General features: G+C 36.0%; 1 protein-coding gene across 14 annotated transcripts in view; it reads right to left on the bottom strand.

The window, feature by feature from the left end:
* The window catches only part of LOC114151845 (calcium-activated potassium channel subunit alpha-1-like), a 96865-nt gene that overhangs the window by 25186 nt on the left and 49910 nt on the right, over positions 1-21769 (bottom strand). For 4 of the 14 annotated variants that reach the window (XM_028029300.1, XM_028029303.1, XM_028029308.1 and 1 more), the window contains exons 6-20: positions 18814-18889; positions 18098-18173; positions 17108-17278; positions 14856-14947; positions 10851-10961; positions 10625-10730; positions 10451-10533; positions 10245-10314; positions 9953-10108; positions 9487-9596; positions 9099-9167; positions 8541-8627; positions 8015-8091; positions 6328-6501; positions 2891-2923 (exon numbers count right to left, since the gene is read on the bottom strand). In XM_028029300.1, coding sequence (XP_027885101.1) covers positions 2891-2923; positions 6328-6501; positions 8015-8091; positions 8541-8627; positions 9099-9167; positions 9487-9596; positions 9953-10108; positions 10245-10314; positions 10451-10533; positions 10625-10730; positions 10851-10961; positions 14856-14947; positions 17108-17278; positions 18098-18173; positions 18814-18889 — 1491 coding nt within the window. Of the gene's footprint in view, positions 1-2890; positions 2924-6327; positions 6502-7323; positions 7333-8014; positions 8092-8540; positions 8628-9098; positions 9168-9486; positions 9597-9952; positions 10109-10244; positions 10315-10450; positions 10534-10624; positions 10731-10850; positions 10962-14855; positions 14948-15032; positions 15125-17107; positions 17279-18097; positions 18174-18813; positions 18890-21769 lie in introns of all 14 variants that reach the window. The other 10 variants (XM_028029304.1, XM_028029306.1, XM_028029312.1 and 7 more) reach the window with 7 other exon arrangements.

Here is a 21769-nt window from a genome sequence, read left to right as displayed (position 1 = left end):
ACTGATGGAGCTTTAACAGCCACCATTCTGGGGGAATGGCTTGTTACAGTGTGTTAAGGCTGTTAAAGACACGCTTGAGTGTCTTTTCAGCAATGATTCCCTGCTAAGGAAAAAATATTCAAGCAGTGAATATTTTTTTTTCCATCTGTTTTTTTCTTTAAAAACATATGAAGAAATTGCAAGTGCTTTGATTAAAATTAATGAAGTCATAGATGACACTCCTCTGCAGATGAACTCAGGGTTTCCAGGACTGATCGCATGTCTAAGACTGACATCATAATGGAACAAGTGGAAGTACACGGGGCCACCAGTGGAGAGGGATGCTCCAACACTCGGGGCCCTTCACATTTTTGCTCAGCCTGTTTAATATTTAATGTTTCGCAGCTGACAGCTGCTCAGGCTGGGTCATTAGTAAAGAATGCTACACATGCAGCCACTCCAGCCTGGCAAGCACATGCTTTGGTTGTACTGTTGTTGAACACAGGCCTGCCTAACACAGCAAGAATAGGAGGGAGGTGGGGTAGTTGGCTCTTACTGTGCCGCCGACTGAGTGTGGTGACACTGGGGTGACCAGGATGGTATCTGTACTTCACCGGCAGGCTTTGCGCCCGCTGAAGTTGACGAGACTCCTCTGCCACCCCTGGCAGCCGGCCGACCTGGGCCAGGTCTCTGGAGCCCACGAGGCTCAGTTTCAGGGCAGAGGGTTTGCTGAGGGGCAGTAGACTTCCCTTGCGGTTGTTTACCAAGGGAACGGGGACAGCAACAACTCTGTGGGCGCCCCTAGAGACCGTGCTGGCTGAGACATGGTTCAGTTTAGCTGATTTGGACTGATAAGTTGGCGGTCGGGTTACAGGGCTGCTGTTTACCGCTAAATAAAGAGGAGTCAAAATCAACAGTTGTATGATGGATTTTTTTTAAGTCAGCTCATACAATCTAAAAAACCAGCATCATTTTCTGTTAGAAATGGATATATGAATATAAAAAAATTTATCATTGGCACTACTTTTTTTTTCCAGCAGATTAATCATTTAGTTTATCCAGTAAAACATTTAGTCCCTTGCAAAAGTGTCAATAACACTTTTTCAAATTTTGACAAGTTTCATAAATTCACACAAATGCAATTTTTCATTAATTTTAAGCGACACCAAAACAAAGTATGGTTTTGGTAATTGTGAAGTGAAAGAAAAATTATATACACTTTTTATTAAAAAAAAAAAAAAAAAAGCTTAGTGTGCATTTGTACATCTACATTATTCTAATGCCCATAAATACAATCAAGTGCAACCTACATTAAGCAGTCACTTAACAACAAACATGTGAAAGAAGATGCTTTGGTCTAATGAGATTAAAACTGAACTTTTTGGCCCTTGTGCAAAATGCTACACATAGCGAAGAACTAACACTGTTCACTACCCTGAACGCACCATCCCCACAGTGAAACACGTGGTTGCTGCATTATGTTGCAAGGCTGCTATTAGTTAGTGGAGACTGAAAAAACATGGACAATACTTACAAATGTGTATATACAAAAGGTCTTAATCCAATCTGTGTTTGAGCTTTGTTGCGAAGAAGAAAGTACAAAAATGTTGATCTCTAGATATTACATAGAGACTTGTAGGTATTATTGATACCAAAAGTAGTTCTACAAAGTATTTATACAGGATGCTGTATAAAAAACACATTACACTTTTCATATTGCAAAAACACACATGTAGCCTTTTCCTTTCACGTCACACTCTACTTTGTGTAAATCTATTATATCAAATCCAGATTAAAAAAATTAATCAAAGTTTGTGGTTTTAACATAACAAAATATGGAAAAGTTTGAGGGCTATATAAACACTTTTGCAAGGCGCTGTAAGGCAGGACTTCCTTTAAAGTGACTTCAGTAAGACCTTTATGTGTGTGTGTGTGTTAATGAAACAAGTTAATAATTAAAGTACAATCACTAGTTTGGGTGGGTAACTCTTTCTGGCACAAGAATGCTAATATCTGAATAATTGAACAAAACCTCATTTTTATTTAACGCCACTTAACCAGCTCGTATTCACCGCAGATGAAATGTTCCTTTTGACATTTTACTTTGATATTTATTATAAACATAAATTAATAAATCTGCTTTCAGGTGCTTTAGCGATTGTTGTGCCACAAGAAGAAGGAGGTGACACTGTGAATTATAGCACCACGGCTGCTGTGTGCAGCTCATCACTGACGGGGACGGGGAGTGGAATTCAGGCTAAGGCAGTGATAATAAAAGGAGGTAAAAACTAGTGACGATAAAAGAGAGAGAAGAGGAATGCTTATTTAAGTTAAGGGGAAAACATGTCTGGAAGCTAAAACTGGAGAAGAGAGATGATTATTCTAACAGTCAGCTGTCTAGCAGATTATCCTCCCTGTTTCAGACCCCCACTATATATCTGCCTCACGTCAAACATGAGCAGCACTTCTTCAGGACAACACAATGTGGCAGATTTGCTGCACAGATCCTTTCAAAGTGAAGTGGATGACACTTGCCTGATGGCTAAATGAAAAATGCCAAAATATTATATCAATTCTTTCTTTTAGTTTTATATATTTATACATTATTCCAGAAAAAAAATGCCATTTTGGGATTCACGCATATGTTTACTCAAAACATTTTTGTTACATTTTGAATTGATCAGTGATTTAATGTATTCACACATATAGCGAGGCGGCAGCACCCCTTAGTGGCGACATCCAGCATAAAGAAATATTTTCCTCCGGCTTTGAATGCAAAATACAGTAATGGATGATGACAGAGGAGATGGTTGAAATACAGCAGGTTAGAGACAGATCAGGTGGTGACAGTTGAGAATGCGCATGTGGAAGTGTTAGAGCGAGACGTCTGGAAGAGGAAATCAGCACTTACTTGATTTGATATATCCATTATAGCTATTTTTAGCTGAGGAAAATACAGACATGAATAAGAGGTTACAGAAGAAAACAGACAGCATCGAAAGGCAAATTAAAAATGAAAACAGTGGATTGAAGGTTGAGGAGTTTGTCTTTTAAGGCACTGAAAAGAAATCCAGAAATGAACCTTGAAGACAACAGGAATTAGAAAGTAGAAATAAAAAAGAAGACATTTATGTTGAATAATTATATATATTTTAAAATGAATAAATTTCAATGTCAAAGCTGAGATGCTACTTTTATACATTAATTAATCAGATAATTAGTTTGTTTGTTAATTGACTGTGAAAATTAGCAAGCAAAATAAATATAGAAATCACAATCTAATTAGTTTTTTGTCCTGAGACTTAAACAAAAAAAAAATAATAAAATTGGCAAAAGAAATTGCCGGTAATTAACCCCCAGAGTCCAGGTGGCTCATAAAAATCATTTCCTAAAACCTTCGACTAGCATTTCAGCTTTCTCAGCATCTTTCTGAGAAGTCTGAGGAAGCCTTTGTAGGTCAGATTGGCTGTTACAGGCTAGTAAAAGCAGCACTCTGAAAGTTTATTTTGGGTGTTTATTTACACGTATCTGAATACTCCAACCACAGCCCACACCTCCAGGATCTTTTTTGGCGTGAATTTGCTCATAATCTCCTCAAACCTGTGGTTATCCCTGCTGCTAGTGTATCATTTTTTTCCCCAAAATCCTTCCACACAACTTTCTGGTAATATGATTGCTTACAGAAATCCATAAACAGCCAGCTTCTTTAGCACTGCACTTTTGTAGTTTACCCTCCTTGTTAAGTCGGCAGTTTTCCCTGTGATGGTGTAGGCTATAATATAACATTTTTGTATTAAACATGCTTTTTATTGATTTTGGGGGTAATTCCTATTTTGAGAAACTGTAACCTAACTGTAGGTTAGTATTTGATTTTGAGCTTTGTGTTACCAAAATAAATAATCAAATTGTTCCTTAAATCACTTTCTCATTCCTCAGATTTGCCCATGAGAACCAGCATGAATGTGCAGAAGTTTGTGTGAGTCACCTTTTTGTGTGCATGAATCCCACACTTGCTCATTAGTGACTTATTTCGACCCCTTGCTCACAATAAAGGTCATGCATTGAGCTTAAGGCACGATGGTGACAGCGATGTTCAAACAGGGACCTTGCTGGTCCTGGCATCTGTCGCCTGCAATTGCAGGGCGCGAGCAGAGTCACAGGACTAACAGGCTAGCATCTGTCCCACAACCAGAGCAAAGCAGAGCAGGGCGGGGGCTTCTTGGTTTGCCTGGTGGTTACGAACTGTCAGGCTGAGTTTCATGATAACCGGTAGCATTCCAAAAATGAAAATGCAAACATAATTTCCACGTCAGGCCGCATAAGGCCTTGCTCTGTGTGTCTTGCACACTGTGTCGACAGCGGATGTGCAGCCATGCCGGGGCTCTGTTAGCCAGGCGAATCTCACAGCAAACAGCCCTGGAAGACACGCCGAGAGGTGGGAATGCCCAAAGAAGCTTAACTCCGCTCAGAATGGTCTTTGATCTGGAGATATTTACTAAAATTGTATGGCAGTCTAACATGTTTTCCAGCAAACTGCTCTGAAACCTCAGACACATTCTGTAAGTCTGCTGCCATGCATCAGAACATCCCCCTTCAGCCTATAAAGGGAAGTCACACGTGAATTAAAGATTCCCGTTCATCTGAAATCAATTCTTTTACATTAAATACGATCCAGCACTCTCTGTTATTCCACATAAGATCCAGCTCTGTTCCAATCCTCTTACTGCAGACTTCACTCAGGGTTAGGAAACTAAAAGCTAGAAAGCACATCCAGCAAACGCAGCACTGGTTTATCTGCTCAACATGTTGCTGATTTTACCCTCAGAGCTTTTCATCCTAATTTAATAAAGCCACTACATTAACCTCAATATGTGCTGAAGTCTCCTAAAAGAAATTCCCCTCAGGTGTTCTCAAGATCACTTTTAAATTCTTGGTGCCATCTACTTTTAATAATATCTAATCCTGCATTTCTCATTTCTGCAGTGTTGATTAGTGATGTATTTGGATTAAATATATTTTACTTCACTTATTCTTGGGAAAACATGAATAAACTCTCTTCAAAATAATCTCCAAACATGCTGAAAAAAAGCATTAAAATCCAAGAGGGACTTTGTATTGGTGTGTGTGTATCTAAGGTTTTGCTGCAGGGATGCGTAGAGGAGGCTTTATTTCTTCTTCTGGAAGAACAGTTACTGTTTGTCCTGCAAAGCCTTAACTGAAAAATCTTAACAATTAGTTATCTGTTTATTTAATTTATGCAAAGGCAATTTTTGATTGACAATTTCTAAACAAAACACCTGCATGCCTCACAACAGAAAGAAATAGATTCCAAACGAGACAATGCAAAGGGAAAGACAAGCACCAGCTGACCCAACAGTCAAAAGGCTAAAGCAAACATCTGCAGTTCTGGTCAGGAGTTTAAAAACACTCTTAACAGGCACGAAAGTAATTTATTTGAGCTTTTAAGAATTTTTTTGAATGGTTAATTTTTTCAGCTTGAGATGTTCATACAAAAAACTACTAGTGTTCTTTGAAAACAAAAAGCAGTGCAGATATCTGTTTTTACTGCAGACCCACAGAGATTTTTTTTATACCTACAGGTCTGTTTTTTGACCAATCATCTTGCCAGAATTGGCAGAGTTTTGGTAGGTGTCAAAAATCCTGCCAGACTCAAATTTAACCCTTCTGAATCAAACTAGTTTGAAAGGATTTAGATAAACTAGGGAGGTACCAATAAAGAAAGTTCACTCTAATATAATAATAATAATTCTAAGGAGTTGATACAATTTGTTAAAAAAAAACATTTAAGGCTCTTTTACGATTTGAGCAAATGTCCCTGTATAAAACACCAGGCCAACAAATTCAAAGGGTAGTTCTCCTTTTTTAAATATCCCACCAATGTGTAAAGTGCACCCATAACAGCTGCACAGCTTAATGCTGTGCCAATTTTCAAACGTGGTGGCAGCATAAGCCCGTGGGGTTGTAGTACCCAACTTCAAATCTAAATCAGCAGCTGCTAGATCGTTGAAACTTTGGCCATAAGTGGGTGTTCCAACACCACAAAGACCAAATAACCAATTTAAACGTGTGCATCTAAGTTTGGTTGTTAAAACACACTGAAGTTGTGCATTGTAAACTTATTCCATGCTGAAAAAAAGAGCAACTCTAGCAAATTATTAAAAGTCCAAATTACTATGACGCGAGAAGCGTAAGTATACTTCTGACCTGAACTATATGTTCTGGAAAGTGAGGACACAGCAGCTAAAACCAGAAAGAGCAGAAGCCGCAGACACACTGCAAAGTCAACACAGAGCACAGTGAAGAGCACACGTCACGGCGACAACTTACAGGCACGTAAAGTGGCTGAGCAATCATTAACAGAGAGAGCAGAGAGTGGGATGTCCCGATGAGGGGAGTCCAAGTTACAACGCACTATAACCGGCATGCAAGAGCGCTCCCACTTTGAGCGCCTGCGATCAAAGCAACATGCCAGTCTCATTCTCTTGTAGGCGGGTGTCTTGGCTACAGTCATGGGTTCAGACGAGAGGAGAGGAAGAGCAGGTTAATGTGGAGGGTCGCTATGGGGGAGAAGAGGGCAAAGGCAGGCAGGCTGCAGAACAAAGCCTTTGCAAGAATGAACATGTTCAGCTTTGTTGTGACAGACTACAAACTTTAGAACTTATATGGACTTAGGTTTTTTTCTTCCAAATTTTAACTTTGTGGAACAATATATTTCCTGCCTTTACCCCTTCACCGTCATCTAATCGTGACCCCAACAAGATTATGCTCACTACTTTCTAAGACACTGCATATCTCAGCAAATGGTCATAATCTTTGACTATGCTATGAGTTAAATCCAAACACTTCTACAGAAAAAAGTAAGTCAAATGTACTATTTTCACAAAATCAAAAATAAATCTTATATCGCATACAGAAACCAGAAAGAGACATTCTAACAGTTGTACAAAACAGCACAAGGTCACACATTATTTTGACATGACTCAAATAAGATGTGCAGTTATTATTTCACTGGCTAGTGGTGACACCTTGTGGTAAGATTGAGAATTACTGACTAAACTTTGCAGAATTCCTGTAATTAATTTACTTTTCCTCATATATATATGCAAAATGTAAAAAATAAAATATCATTAAATTAAATGTATTAATAATATTTGTCATTTATGTAATTGTCAGTCTAAAAGCAACACATGGCAATGACAGGTCCAGGCAGCAAACATCCACCGTTACATGCAGCATTCACTGTGCATTCAAACAGGTCTCTTCAGTCTGGGATGCAAGTAGCAGGATGTGTTTTTGTAGCAGAAACAAATCCACATTACTCACAATATATCACTAGGAAGTGAATTTTTTAAATGTTCCCAAGCAGCAAAAAAAAAAAAAGAATATATCAAATGCGAAAGTTTTGTGTTGGTTTTAATGAAATAAGGAAAACAATTTGAAGATGAGTTAACAACAACATGATTTTTTTTCTTCTCTTCTACTACAGCAAGATCCATCCAGGTATCTGTGGTGTTAACAGTCTGTCTGAATGCCTGCTAACATGACAGCATGTTAAGGTTAGGTAACAGAAAAAACATTGAGATCAAAAACTAAGACAGCTAGAGAACATAAAACGCATTTAAAAGGAATTCAAAAGACTTAGATTCAGATGAAAACCCCGAAAGATTGTATTTGCTGTTAAACTGGTGTTGACCTGAGAAATCAAACTGTAAAAGTTAGCAGTAAGGCACTTTAGTCAATACTAGCTGTTTTTAAAAGTCTTGTGCAAATAAATTTGAGTTTGTTAAAAGTGATCAATTATGTATGTGCATGTCTTCAATTCATTGGAGAGAAGGGGCTGATAAGAGTATAATTATGAGGTCTTAAAAGATTGTAGCTGGAGAAGAAAAATACTTAGAGAAGCAACTGTAGTTTTTAAAATCAAATATCTCTCCAGTTCTACCTCCATCTTAACCTGTGCATAAATGTTTAAAAGTTAAATTACCAGACACTGTTTTATTGTATGATAACTTACATTTCTTGCATCCACATTTCTTTATTCTTTTGGGATCTGTTATATCATCGTGACAGGCCTTGCAGTAAAACAGCGCCCTGCAGAATAAAGAGAGAAAGAATTCATTAAATGCTGGTGCTGTTTCAAGTTACTATTGAAAAAAAGTTTAAAGACGGCTGTGAAATTGGCCCAACATGAAATGCAGAAAATCTTTGAATCTTTGAATTATATTTGAGATGAAAGAGTCAGTGCAGTTTAACGGGAAGCGCCACACTAATGAACTGTACATCACTGTACGAAAGTAGGATGTACATTTTGTGTGTGAACACTGTTTATGTAGTTGGACCTTGATGAGTCTATATTAGAAATGATTCATTTCAACATTACAATATTTTCATGTAATGATTGATTTTGCATTTTACATTAATTTGTACCTTACACAAAATTTCAAGTTTTCTGGAAAACATGTTCATGATCCTGTGTGCTCAGTTAATAAAAGGACTATAATGTTTAACTATCAGATACTTTTCAATTTCCAATTAATCACCTTTTTACTTCTTTGGCATCACTTGCAATGAAGAAGCCCAGGGTTCCCTCCTGCATTTTCACATGGTTTCCAGGGTTGATCAAAGTGCTGGGAAGATAGGGCAAAAAGTTATTTAGTCCAAACTGCCAGAAGTAACACATGCTGCTGGAATCAGACGTTTAACTTCGGTTTATTAAGTAGAAGTGAAACTTGCACTTTTCTTCATATATATGCAAAATTTAAAAAATAAAATATCGTTAAATTAAATGTATTAATAATACATTGTACCTAGTGTAGTAGGTACACTAGTTCAGTGTACCTTAAGGAATTACCCATTTCTGTTTTCATTATCAGTGTATGCTGCGAGCCTTGTGATAAACCGATTTAGACATCAGTTACATACAGATGAGTTGGCACCGATGCAACTCATAGAAACAATGCTTACTTGCACCTGGAAAATGACTCACAAAAACACAATTGTCTAATTTATAGAGGTTTGTATGATTTAAAGTAGCTTCACAGCATAGACCAAACACTGCATTACTTAATGAACCCAAACAGCTTAAACAATCCATTTACCTGCTTTCCCTTTGATCAGACTTGTACTCTATAGCTATCAAGAGTAGCTTCAGCTTCACGTAGCAGAGTCTGCAAAGCATAATACCAAAATAAGATAAGAACTTAAATAGTTCACTGATAATCATACTCTTCATGAAAACCATAACCAGAATTAAAATATGTTTTGTATATGTGTTGGTTTTAATAGCCTGAATCTAAAGGTTTACCATGTAATGTGAGAATTAAAGTTCTCATCTTTTTATCTTAAAGGTAAAACATTTTCAATATGTCATAGAAAATATATAATATTGTGATGAAAAGGCTTGCAATACAATACAATAGTGTAAAATACCTGCATATAAGGAGGAAATAAGACATTAGAAAAGAATGCTAAAGTTTTACTGCTTACTCGCAGATGACTGGGAAGGACAACCCAACAAAGGCACTTGACAGGTACTCTGTGTACATCTCATTGGCTACTCCTTCAAGGTAATACTTCTGCCATGTGTCCTCCTCAATCTGCAATAAAGAGAAGATTTTCTAACAAAATGTGAAAGTGGTTCATTTAAGCTGTTTTCACATTTTGTCACGTTACAACCACAAACTTCAATGTATTTTAAAGGGTTTTTTTTGTGATAGACCAACACAAAGTAGTGCATGTTTGTAAAGTGAAAGGAAAAGAATAAATGTTTTCATTTGTATAACTTTTTAAAAAAGTGTGCCATGCATTATGTACTCAGTTTTCTTGAACTGCAAGGCTTTTGGGAGATTTTTCTACCAGTTTTACCCATCTAGACTTAAATGCAAAATATACACCTATTACTCCTAATCACTTATTTTGATGCCACAGACAGATGAATCCTAGCTGCGGGTACCTTGATAAAGGACCTCATGGAGAAAAGGTTGGCCAGCATGGTGGAGAGCCCTTGAGCTAGGCAGCTCTGGGCAATGAACCCGAGTTTCAGCTCAGCAAGGCAAATGGCATCATCCCCCTCCTTCCAGTTCCAGCTTGGGATGTTCAGAAGGTGAGCCTGTGGGAAAGGAATAAAATGCTACTCATTGCACATTTTTAGGAAGATAAAAAAAATTAAGTGATTAATCTCAACACAAACACCTTCAAATATTTACAGACAGCAGAAACATATCCACAGTAAGATAAATACAAACCTTATTGTGGTACTGCAGCATCTGCGTTATTATTCTGATCTTTGGATGGTAGTTTTTGATAGATATTACCCTAATAACAGACAAAAGGAGCTTGAATCTTGTATTATTTACAAAAAGTGGGTAAAGCACAGTAATGCACTCCTGGTAATGCACATCTGAAATTCTGATTTAAAAACTGAGTGAAAAAGTGGACTAGTTTTAGAAACCTCATGATGTTGGATGCATCTTCGGCATCTGGGTCAGCACAGTATTTGTTCGCTAAGATCAGGCAGGCATCAGCTGATTCAATCTAAAAATTGCACCAAGCAAACGTACAATTTTCCATAATACACATCATAATCAGACAGTAAGATACACACAGAAGGAGGATTATAAGTTACCTTCACTCTGGCTAGGTCATGTGGGTTCAGGACAGACCCCTGGTAAAATTCTACTTGGGTAAAATGACGCTTGAACAAGGCTTCCAGCTCAAGATTAGGGGAAATACTGAGAAAGAGGGAGAAAAATACTCACAATAAATCAGAAAATTTAAGAAGATGCATTTCTAATGTAAAATTAAATTTGTTTTTACTTGCAATCCACAACAGTACAAAGATTTGCACTTACTTATGGAGAAAAACAATTTCTACATTGACATCATCCCTGTCCTTGTGTAGGAAGTCTTTTAGGAAGTTGGACACACTCTCGAGCGTTATGTGACCACAGACCACGATGTGCCTGGAAAACGAGGGGCAGAGCAACAATAAAACTAAAAGGCAGCAAAAGATAAAATCAACAAAGAAAAAAACCTATCTTTGTGTTTTTTATTTTGAAATGAAAGGGCTGTGATGAGAATCTGAAATCTATGCAAGTGTGAACTGTTATAGGAAGGATGTTTGACGTTCTCATGATGAGGGAGGGTTATAAATGAAAAGGTCAGAGGGCACCATGGCTTTCAGCACCAGATTATAATGGATCAGTTCTCCTCAGATGGGGATTATAAAATCAGTACATGGTTTATCTCCATTCCCACTTCATACAGTCTCTATGCATAAAGAACCCAGATCAGTTTTAGTTCTGCCCTTATTCATATTTGTCTTTATTAATAGTTAATTCAGATGTTTGTCTAGATAAATGTTGCATTTCTGACTCAGCTCTGTATGGAGAATAAAAGACTTTAAAAGGCCAGAGACAGTACACAACACACCAGAATCCCAGTTTGTTTTTCACTTTTGTTAAGGAAAACAGAAAAGCAGTAGAGGAGGAAATAAAGACGACAGAGGAGAAGCACAGAATAACTGCCAAGTACAGACACATTACCTGTAAGTATCTATTAATATTTAAATGTAAAAGTATGTCTCATTAGAAATTATTATTATTAATAATAAGAAGAAGTATTATTATTATAATAATAAAGCTTGTGACGTGGGCTTATTAATTTGTTTAAAACATTCACAAAAAACAACTGCAATACCTCGAAAACATTTTCCTGCTTGTTGAACTTGTACATTTTTGTCCCATTAGAGTCACAAACGTTAGCCTCCAGGACCAGCCAATCTGTATTTATACTAAGTTAATAGAATGAAATTAAGAGTTATCTACTACAGGCAAAAATATCAAGGCATTTTATGGCCCTTCAGCTCTGTGTTGCTTTTTAACAATGATGATAATGTTGTGTTATCTACTCAACATGTGTTATGTTGTGTAATTAATGGCCCATCTTTCATGTCAATACAGAGAAAATGATGAAAAAAAAAGGCTCCATAAAGACTAAAACATGACGGGAAATTCACATGTCCTCAACTCGCCCACATAAAACAACGACAAGCTGATAATTCTGTATGGAGATCTGAAATATGCTGCTTTTATTTTAAACAAACAAAAAACAAAACACATAAACAAAATTCTATAGATAAGGACTTTTGTCTGTTATGAAAGTAGCTCTGTGTGGTCCTCCAGTAATACATTGTGCCTTTGGAAGCAGGCTCTGCACCAATAAACAGAGAGAAATGTGAGTTACTCTAAAAAAAAGTGGGGGAAAAAAAACAGAATGAGGTACAGAATGTGAACTAAATATGCAATGAAACACACACTTCAGATATTTTTGATAATTGTTTTTAGTAAAACATAACTATGTTAAATAAAAATAAAGTTGTTGATATGGTGAATCACTTTTTATATTTCAGCAGCTTGGTCTAATGTTGCCAGTAGAAAACATACTTGAATAAATACTTGGGAAAAAAACTAGTTGCTGGTTTGGCAACAGTTGCTGTGGCTTCTGTGATATTTTAGGAAAAATAGCAGACCATGCCAGATTCGTAACCTTTATAAGGAACAGTCAAAAATAAAAATAAAAACTTTGACCTATCATTTCCTAATTCTTTTTTTTTAAAGACAGATCTTTCATTGTAGTTTCCACAGTACTACCATGACATTAACTCAATCAGATTTGTGATATGGCACTTTTTTTCCAGAATTAAATTAAATGTGAAGTTATAAGAAATAAGTGTAGTATGCAGTTTGACAGAAAAAGTGAAAAAAAAAAAGCCTTCTTCATTTAATTATCTTAATAAAACAGAGAGAGTGAGAACCTATCATTAATCATCAATTTCTAACAGAAACATGTATATCAGTCCTCTCATTCAACTTTTGGCAGGAAAGCAAAACCAGAACACAAAATTTTCCAGCGGGTCAAAGGATTATTCTTTAAATCAAGTTTTAATTTAATGCTGAGGGTGTAGGTCAGACTGAAGACAAAGGCCAAGAAAAAGCAAAGCAAGGAAAGTAAACAAGCAGAGCAGGGCAGAGCCAGAGTTTTAAGCTGGGATAAACAGGACATCTAAGAAGAAGCATGAAGGAATTGATGACATAAAGGAGAAATTGGAGGATTCTGGTACTTTACTTAGGAGCCGTTAAAGCAGAGCTCTAAAATTGATTATTTTATTTATTTTATTTTATTTTGTAACATTACAACTGCAAACTTCAAAGGATTTTATTTTTAATTTTTATTTGTTTTATGTGATAGATCACCACAAAGGAATGTATTATTGTGAAGAAATGCATCAAGCTTTCTAAGAAGGTCAGGGAAGCTGGAAGTCAGTAGAAAGACGAATCCAGGAACAACAACCTTATATGGTTATATGAGCCACAAAGGAACAACTTAGACCAAAGCATATTCATATTTTCGAATGGCCCAGTTAAAGTACCAACCTAAACCAAATTGGAGAATCTGTGGTGAGACTTGAAAACTTCTGCTCATATGATCTCAGTCCAATCTGACTGAATCTGATCCATTTTGAAAGAAACAATTAGAAAATGTTTCAACTCTGCACATGCACAGCTGGTAGATTCCTAAAGTTGTAATATGACAAAATTTGAAAAACTTTAAGGTGTAAGAGTGCTTCTGGAGGGCACTGTGTAATCACGTTGTAGGTACTTGTAAATATATAGTATGATTATCATAATTTCAGAAGTTATTTAGTTGGTACATATATAAAAAGAATTTATATATTTATATCTATTCATATATTTATTTGGTGTGAGGGGAAGATGAAAGAGCAAAATGAAATAGTGAATGAATGATTCACAAACAACTGTAATACATGTGCATCAACCATAAAAATATTGACTTCAACAACAAAACATGTTTGATTTTCCCATGTATGTTAAATACAGCTGTGATACATCCATCTGTTTAGTAGATTTAGTAACTTCAGCTATTAATTAAATTGGTTATTCTGTAGTATTTAGTTTTGTCTTTAAATGTTTACTATTCTATCTCCGTGTACCGACAGCAGGAGAGTTAGTACATTTAAAATAGTCCACATAAGGCATAAAGCAAAGATGGTTATTTAACTCTCCATTTCTAAACTCAGAGGCCATAATACATAAAATAATGATAGAATATAATAACAGCAGTTTATTTTTAAGGTTGTATTTCTTTATGATTATCATTAGGCAGTTAAAAAAAGAGCAGGTGAACAAATACACCATTTATGAAAAGTTTATATTAACTCTGTATAGGCATAAATTTTCTGTCCTTTCTACTACAACAAATGAATAATCACAGTTTACAAACTGAGAAAATTCCGCACATGCATAATTTAAGCATGGCAAAAATACATATACCTGCACTGAAAGATAACTTCCTTATCAAGGCATTTTGTTGATTTTTTGCATGAAAAATCTTTATTTTCTTCTAATGAAGGATAACCCTTACATACAGGCAAAATTAATTTATATTTGATTTAATGAGAGTCATATTTCCAAAAAGAAAGGTTTCCATGCTTTCCAATATTGTAGTTTTCAAAGAAAAACTTTAGAATATTTTGCCAAAACGCCTTGTTAAGATTATAGTTTCTTTACAGTGTAGGCAGGCATTATCAAATGAACAGTAACAAAGACAAAACATACAAAAAAAGCTGAAGCAATGCAATCAATACATTAATCATGGCCAAGTTCTTCAGTCACGGTGTGACTTGTGTTAAATTATTTAGGTCTTAAATCACTGATTTGTATTTCACATAAAAGTGAGCATCTCCTTCTTTTAAGAAGGCTACTCAAGTCACACAAAATCACACCATAGAAAGATTTTTATTTTAAAGTTTTTTCTTCTTTATTTGTTTGACTTACTTTCTGCCTCTGGTCGAGTTATAACTCCCTCCATATTTCTTCCGATTAAGGATGAGAGCAGCAATTTCTGGCACGTAGCGAGCAAACATGGCCTACATGCATGAAAAAGAAAAAGAAAAGGGCATGCAGAGAAGGTTCTACTGCGGCGGAGGCAGTAGAGCCTCCTTGAATACTTACTTTCTCCCATTAACAGCACTATAGGAACCACCATATTTCTTGCGGTTTCCTATTAACTCTATGATTTCAGGGACGTAGCTTGCAAACATGGCCTAAGGAGAGGATAGAAGACAGAAGAAGAAACTAAAAACGACAAGCATAGAAGAGGAGGTCCTATGTTTTCCCTGCAAGATGATAAATTTGAAATAGAAACGCAGCCACGTAGGCAGAGATATTACTAATATCTGTTAACAGGTAAGAAGATTCTCTTTAAGGGAAACTGAGTAAATGTAAGCTGAATGTAACTTGAAGTCATTTCACAATTACATTCCAATTGTTTAAAAAGAATGAGGATGAAAAAGGACACTAAAAGTTTAATATTTACAGATATTGGAAGAATAAACGTGGAAAAAATGACAGTAGGTGAAAGATATGCCGATCTGTGGTAGAAAAAAAAAAATTATGAAAATCAAGAAAAAGCCTTATGTGCCATGTTTTTTCCAACAAACACATGTGTTGGGCAGATTTAAACACAACTTAAAGGATGGCAAACATTAACACTCCACTACTGCACACTGGCCCCAATTCCTTAAATATCTTTGAACCTAACATAAAACAAACAGAAGAGAAAACACTAATATTTTCAATCTTCTCATTTCTGTAAACAAACTGGGTATACCACAATGTAGCGCTAGCATTTGACTTCTAGTGTTCAATTTAGGTCTTAACACTACCTGTTTACATTCACTGTCTCAATTTCTTCACTGGCTACTTTCATTAGTGCTATTATATTGCCGTTTACTTTAGCTGCTTATTTTCACCATTGTTACAAGTTATTGCATTAGCTCTTCATCTTAGCTGTTTGCATTAGCTTTTTAAATTCTGGGATAAAGTTGTTTTTAATGTACTTAACTTAAAATTTGAAATAGCTGTGAGCATTAACTCTTCCCCTGAAATATTAGTAATACCTAACTGTCAACATTAGCTCTTTAGACCCGATTTTTCACTTCCTGTCCATTCCCTCCTTTAGCCTTATTTTAACATCAGTAACTTAACTGGTAGCAATAGTGTTAGAAACCCACATAAATAAACACAATGCTTTCTTGTAAGCCCCGACAGCCTTTCATTTATCACTGTCTACAAATAATTAGCCAGGTATTGTATGCAGGTCAACAAATATATTTTGCCAACAACTCATTAATTAGAATTTTGTTTTTCCTTAACTGCTTACTGAATTTATGTACTAGTATTGTGCAAGGAGTTAAGACGGCTATAAGAACTTATGCAGAGTGAGAGTCAGTAATGTTGCAGCATCCATAAATCTGCGCTTTAGTAAATCATACCCAAATATTTCACTGTGTTTGTTGAATGGGGAAAGGAAGGGTGGTTCCATATGAAACTGTAACACTCTTATAATTATTAATAAACCAAACCTATTAGATATTTCAGACACAAAGTAACAAACAAGTGCAGTTAGGCCCAAAATAATTTATACCTTTGGCAAATTAAGATTCAAAGTAATTTTCTTAATTTTAGTATGTTTCTTCTGATTGGAAGCGATAGAATAATTTTTGCGGTGGCCCAACCAAAGTCTAGACTTGAATCCGATAGAGAATATATGTGGAGAGCTAAAGATGAGGCTGATGGAAAGAAGGTATTCCAAACTCAAAGACTTATAGCTCATAGTCAAAGATAAATCATCAAAATACCAATCTTAACAAGCAAACAGATAGACATTTTCAACATTTTCAGTCTTTTCACATTGTTGTATTATTTTTTCAGAAATTCTTGTGATTTTATTATTAGAAACAAATTTCATGGACGAATAAAAAGCAGTTAAATCTGCCAGGAGTATAAAAAAATTGGGGCTTAACAGTACCAAAACAAAATTCACACCCGTTTACATTTTTGCAGTATTGTGTATGATTCATACAGTACTTGCAATGCAACATGTGTGGGTGAAGTAGTGAACAAAATACATCATAAATAAAAGTCGAATGGTGTACTGAGGCCCAGGATTTAACACCTTGCAAGGTGAGATATCTGGGTAAAAAGAGTATTTTAAAGCAAGAATAAGTAACAAGAGAGATTTTTACCAAACCACCAAGGATAAAGAAGACCATAAACAAGCGGCCAAGGGTGGTTTTTGCATAAACGTCTCCATAGCCAACAGTCGACATCGTAACCATGAGTAGGTAGACACATTCCCAGTAGGAAAGTGTTTGGGAATTTTGGAAGTTTTCCCAAGGATCCCCTGAGTTTTCCACCTGGAAGAGAGGTTGAAATTTACAGAACCACAAAAATGAAAATAATCCAAGTATGTTATGCTGATTGCACAAATATGTTTACCTCATGTAAATTGTGAAATCATCAGACTGTTGAATATTATAAGAGGTTATTTTTTCATTTTCTGTTTAGCCTTAACAATGTAAAATGGGGCAATGGAATTAATGTAAACACATACAAATACCATTCAACTACATGAGGGCAAAAAAAGAACAGAAACCCTCACAGTACCGGACTGCTACACTCTTTGTACCATTAACATGCGTTTCCTTCAGGTGCATCTCAGTAAATTAGGATATCATCCAAGTTATTTCGTAATTCACTTCAAAAACATGAAATGGGGCGTGCTGTGGTGGCGCAGGGGGTTAGCACGCCCCACGTTTGGAGGCCTTAGTCCTCGACGCGGATGTCGCGGTTCGACTCCCGGTCCCAGCGACCTTTGCCGCATGTCTTCCCCCCTCTCCTCACCCTCTTTCCTGTCTGCCTACTGTCACAACAAAAAATACGAGCCACTAGCGCCGCAAAAACTCTTCGGAGAAAAAAATGGAAAAAAAAAAAAAAACATGAAATAGATGTCTATAAAAGTAATATTTAGATAAAAGAAAAACTAACTTTGGTTTTCATTAGGCCATAACCATCCAAATTAGCAAAAATGCACAATTGACAATTATTGCCATGTGTACAATAAATCTATAAAATAAACACATTTTACTTGTTGAATTGAATATTTTTTTAAAAAGAATATGTTATTATTTTTCATAATATTCTAATGTACCTGTAAATAGATGCCAATAACTTACCAAATGAATGAAGCCTGCTGCAGTTAGCCATGTGCTTATGAAGATTGAACACAAGTTCACCAACTTAATGGAGTTGCTGTTTTTAATTACACACACAAACACAAGCAAAAACACAATAATATTATATCAACTGTCATTTTTGTTTTACTCACTGGATATATATATATATATATATATATATATAAATGTGTGGGGGGGGGTGGGGGTGGGAACACCTCATAAATAAACACCTTACAAAAATAATTTTGCCAATAAAAGCAATTCATGGAATTCTAAGCAGAAAATATCAATACTGTGCATGAGTGATATATAAAGTGGAAGAGTCTATGCATAATATATACGTAACGTATATTGCAGGTCTTATTGCAGTAACATGTCCTTGCACAAACTGTGTCCACATTTTGTGTGTTACTTTCATCTGAGTTAATGACTAAGGAGATTATTCTGAAGGATTTTGTTATGCTATAATCTTCCTGACATGACATCTGTGCATAAAGCTCTAATTCTGAGCAGCAAAAGCAAAAACAGAAATCTGGTTTATTTCAAGCTACTTGGTTCAAGAATCATTCTTTAAGGTTCCAGTTAATCAATTAAAAGTACATTTTGCATTAACTTTACAAGAAAATATCCCTCCAGTTCGTTTAAAACAGCCACTGAGTTTAACATTGCTGACTGAGGACATCAAGAAAAATAAGAGCAAACATCAAGACTCTTACCTTGTCTTTAGAATATTCAAAAACTGTAAAATTTCTGAGAACTGTATCAACCTTAAGGCTCTTAAAAACCTCAAACCTGTGAGAAGAGAAATAAAGAAAACATTCAGAACTTGTAAAAATTAAATCAGAAGCAACAACAGCATTTAATCATGGCTTGACATTGACAACATCATACCTTTCAGACTTTCATCCATATTTACCAGCTTTAGTGGATTCATAATGATGAAAAACAAAAGCCAAAGCAACAAGCAACCCTAAGCAATTAATCTATTAAAAGCCATTCAGAAAAATCTAGTTAAAGACAAAGCAAAAAAGAAGTTCAGCATCATCAACCCAAAGCATTCTCCCGTTAATTCCAGGAGCCTCTTGTTGGGTCGGCATCTATCCTACACGAGCATCATTCCTGCTAGGCAAAACTGTGAACGTGGTGGAGATGAAAACCTGGATTAGAATAAAGACAGGTGGATTCTGTCAAGCCAAAGTGAATCGGTAAACAGTGGTGACGTCAAATCCTAAATTTCAGGGTATTTATAGAAGAAGAAGAGAAAAAAAAAACAGGATTGGTGACTGTTGCCAAGAGTTCAAGGACGACATAACGAATGAAACCAGCTGTGCCAAAACCAGCCTGAGCTTGAATCCCATGTGAAATGAGCAGATTTTTATTTTATTTATTTATTTTTTAAAAAAGCATTATAGTAACAGCGTTAGCAAGGTCCCTAAATGAATTATAAGACTGTTTATGGTGATTATTATTTAAAGCAGGAATTGGAAAATGAAACCAAATACACTTAATCAAATCTCAAAGATTTATTTTGTTTTGTTGCCAATGTTTTGAGCAAACAAGTTATAATATTAGACCAATTTGTCCAAATGAGGACAATTTATTGAAGAAAAAAGATATACAAATCAACCTGGCTCAAAAGACGCAATAACCCTACATAAATTAATCATGGTTAATAAATTATTTTTTACTATTTCAATAGATAAATCAATGACAGATTTCTACGTCAAGTCTGCTGTCAAACTTAAATTTGTTTGACAGCATGAAGTAGGCAAAAATATCTCAAAAAGCAAAACATCATGCCCCAATCTATAGAAATTCAAGAACAGATCTCCACCACTAAATGACCAAAAAAAAAAGACTTAAAAAGTTAAATCCAATTGAGATGCTTTGGAGTAACCTTAAGTAGTTCATTGGTACTCCAAAACCTTCCAGTATGGCACAATTACTAGTATTTAACTGAGCTGATCAAGCTAAGTAAAACTTTTTCAACTTAAATTATAAGTTGATGAGGTAAAAAATAATATTTGAATCCTTGATTCACTACAAAAACTGCAGTGAAACAGCTTTAGGATAACAATATGGTCTGTAGAGAAGGTTGAGAGCAATAAATTCCTTCAAATAGGACTTTGATGATAATAATACAACTCTATGAAAAATGTACAAATAAAGATTTAAAAATTACGTTTGAAATTTTTATGGCATAAAATTGAGATTTTTAAATGTAAGATTTTTAGAACTATTTTTTTGTGCTTCTGAGTTAATCATCAGCCATGAAGCTAAATGAATAATAAAAATAGCCAAAACTGCCACATTTGAGAGAAATTGGAATTAAGTGCATTTTTATCTCCATTGGCATTAACTAAACTGATTATTTCCCACCTCAAGTTATGCGAATGTTACAACGCCAAAAAAGGAGCAGTAATAACCATTTTCATAGCAGGAACTCTTGTTCTCCTTTACCAAAACTCTACAGTAAGCATTTGCCAGGCTGGCAGCATTTTATGTCACCAAATCCTGAACCTGCGCCAGCTGACACAACAACTGATGTGCCAATCCTCCACTTCCTCTCTGTGGTCTTACCCCAGTAAGAAATCAAGTGGAAGCATCCACCGAGACTGAAGCAGAAGCTGTCCTGGTCCTCTTTGTCGGGGGCCAACCCGTGGCCCATCCTGACCCTGTAGCCCTTCTGGAAGAGCTCTCCAGTTGATTTCTTGCGTCTGGTTGTGCATTCGACCGCCTTGGAAAGCGTGTCCCCTTCGGGGCCCCTGTACACTAGCATCTTTGTTGGAATCATGTCTAGAAACTACCGCAACAAGCTTCCAGCTTCAATAAAACAAAATGAAACAACAAGAAAAAAAAAACTCCTCTTCTCCACTCTTCTGAATCAGGCTCATCAGGTAAAATCAAGTAGAAAGATTACTCTGCAACAACCAAAATCAGCTGTTTCTTTTGAAGACGCATTGTGTTCTGATTTCTCTCAGACCTTTGCAGCATTCTCATGACGATTCACTGCAAGCTTAAAGCAAGCCCTTTTCCCATCAGGATATTAGAGTGTAAGCTCCTTTAGGATTCATCCTGGGAAAGGAAGAGGCCAGACTGCATTCATGCCCATCAGTTGCTTTAACAATATAACCCACATCTCATTTCAGTGACTCTACAACTGCTGCCCATGAACAAAAGTTCATTCTCTAATCTTGGACGAGAACAGCTTGTATCTTTGTTGCACACGCTCATTCAGCAAAGCCGTACATAGAACACTGAGAAGTTGTGGTCATACTAGTGTGTGTGTGTTTGTGTGTTTATGTCATAGATTCCCAAATAATCCCTCAATTAATCGCAGCCGATGTATTAACTGTAATTTGAGTTGACGCCGCAACTAAATGCGTAACATGTGAGATGTCAACATAAATAGAGAAAATACAGCAGCTGATAGATATTGCTCCGTCTGTCATTCAGTGTCACAGCAGAAAAAACTCCACACAGAAGATTAATCCTTACAGTGCATGTCAGAGTGGGGGTTACACACAAAAAAGATCATTTCACTAGATTTAGAGAGGTTTTTTCTGAGGCAAAAAACAACTTCACATATTTGAGTAGAATACAAATAAATAATCTATTCCAGAATGTTCTTTCCTCCATCAATGGATGGATTTGATGGATTGTTGCACAATC

This window comes from Xiphophorus couchianus, chromosome 10 (assembly GCF_001444195.1).
Source record: "Xiphophorus couchianus chromosome 10, X_couchianus-1.0, whole genome shotgun sequence".
NCBI classification, from domain to species: Eukaryota; Metazoa; Chordata; class Actinopteri; order Cyprinodontiformes; family Poeciliidae; genus Xiphophorus; species Xiphophorus couchianus.
Note: the sequence above shows the minus strand (reverse complement) of the source record. Positions and strands in the feature narration are given on the sequence as shown.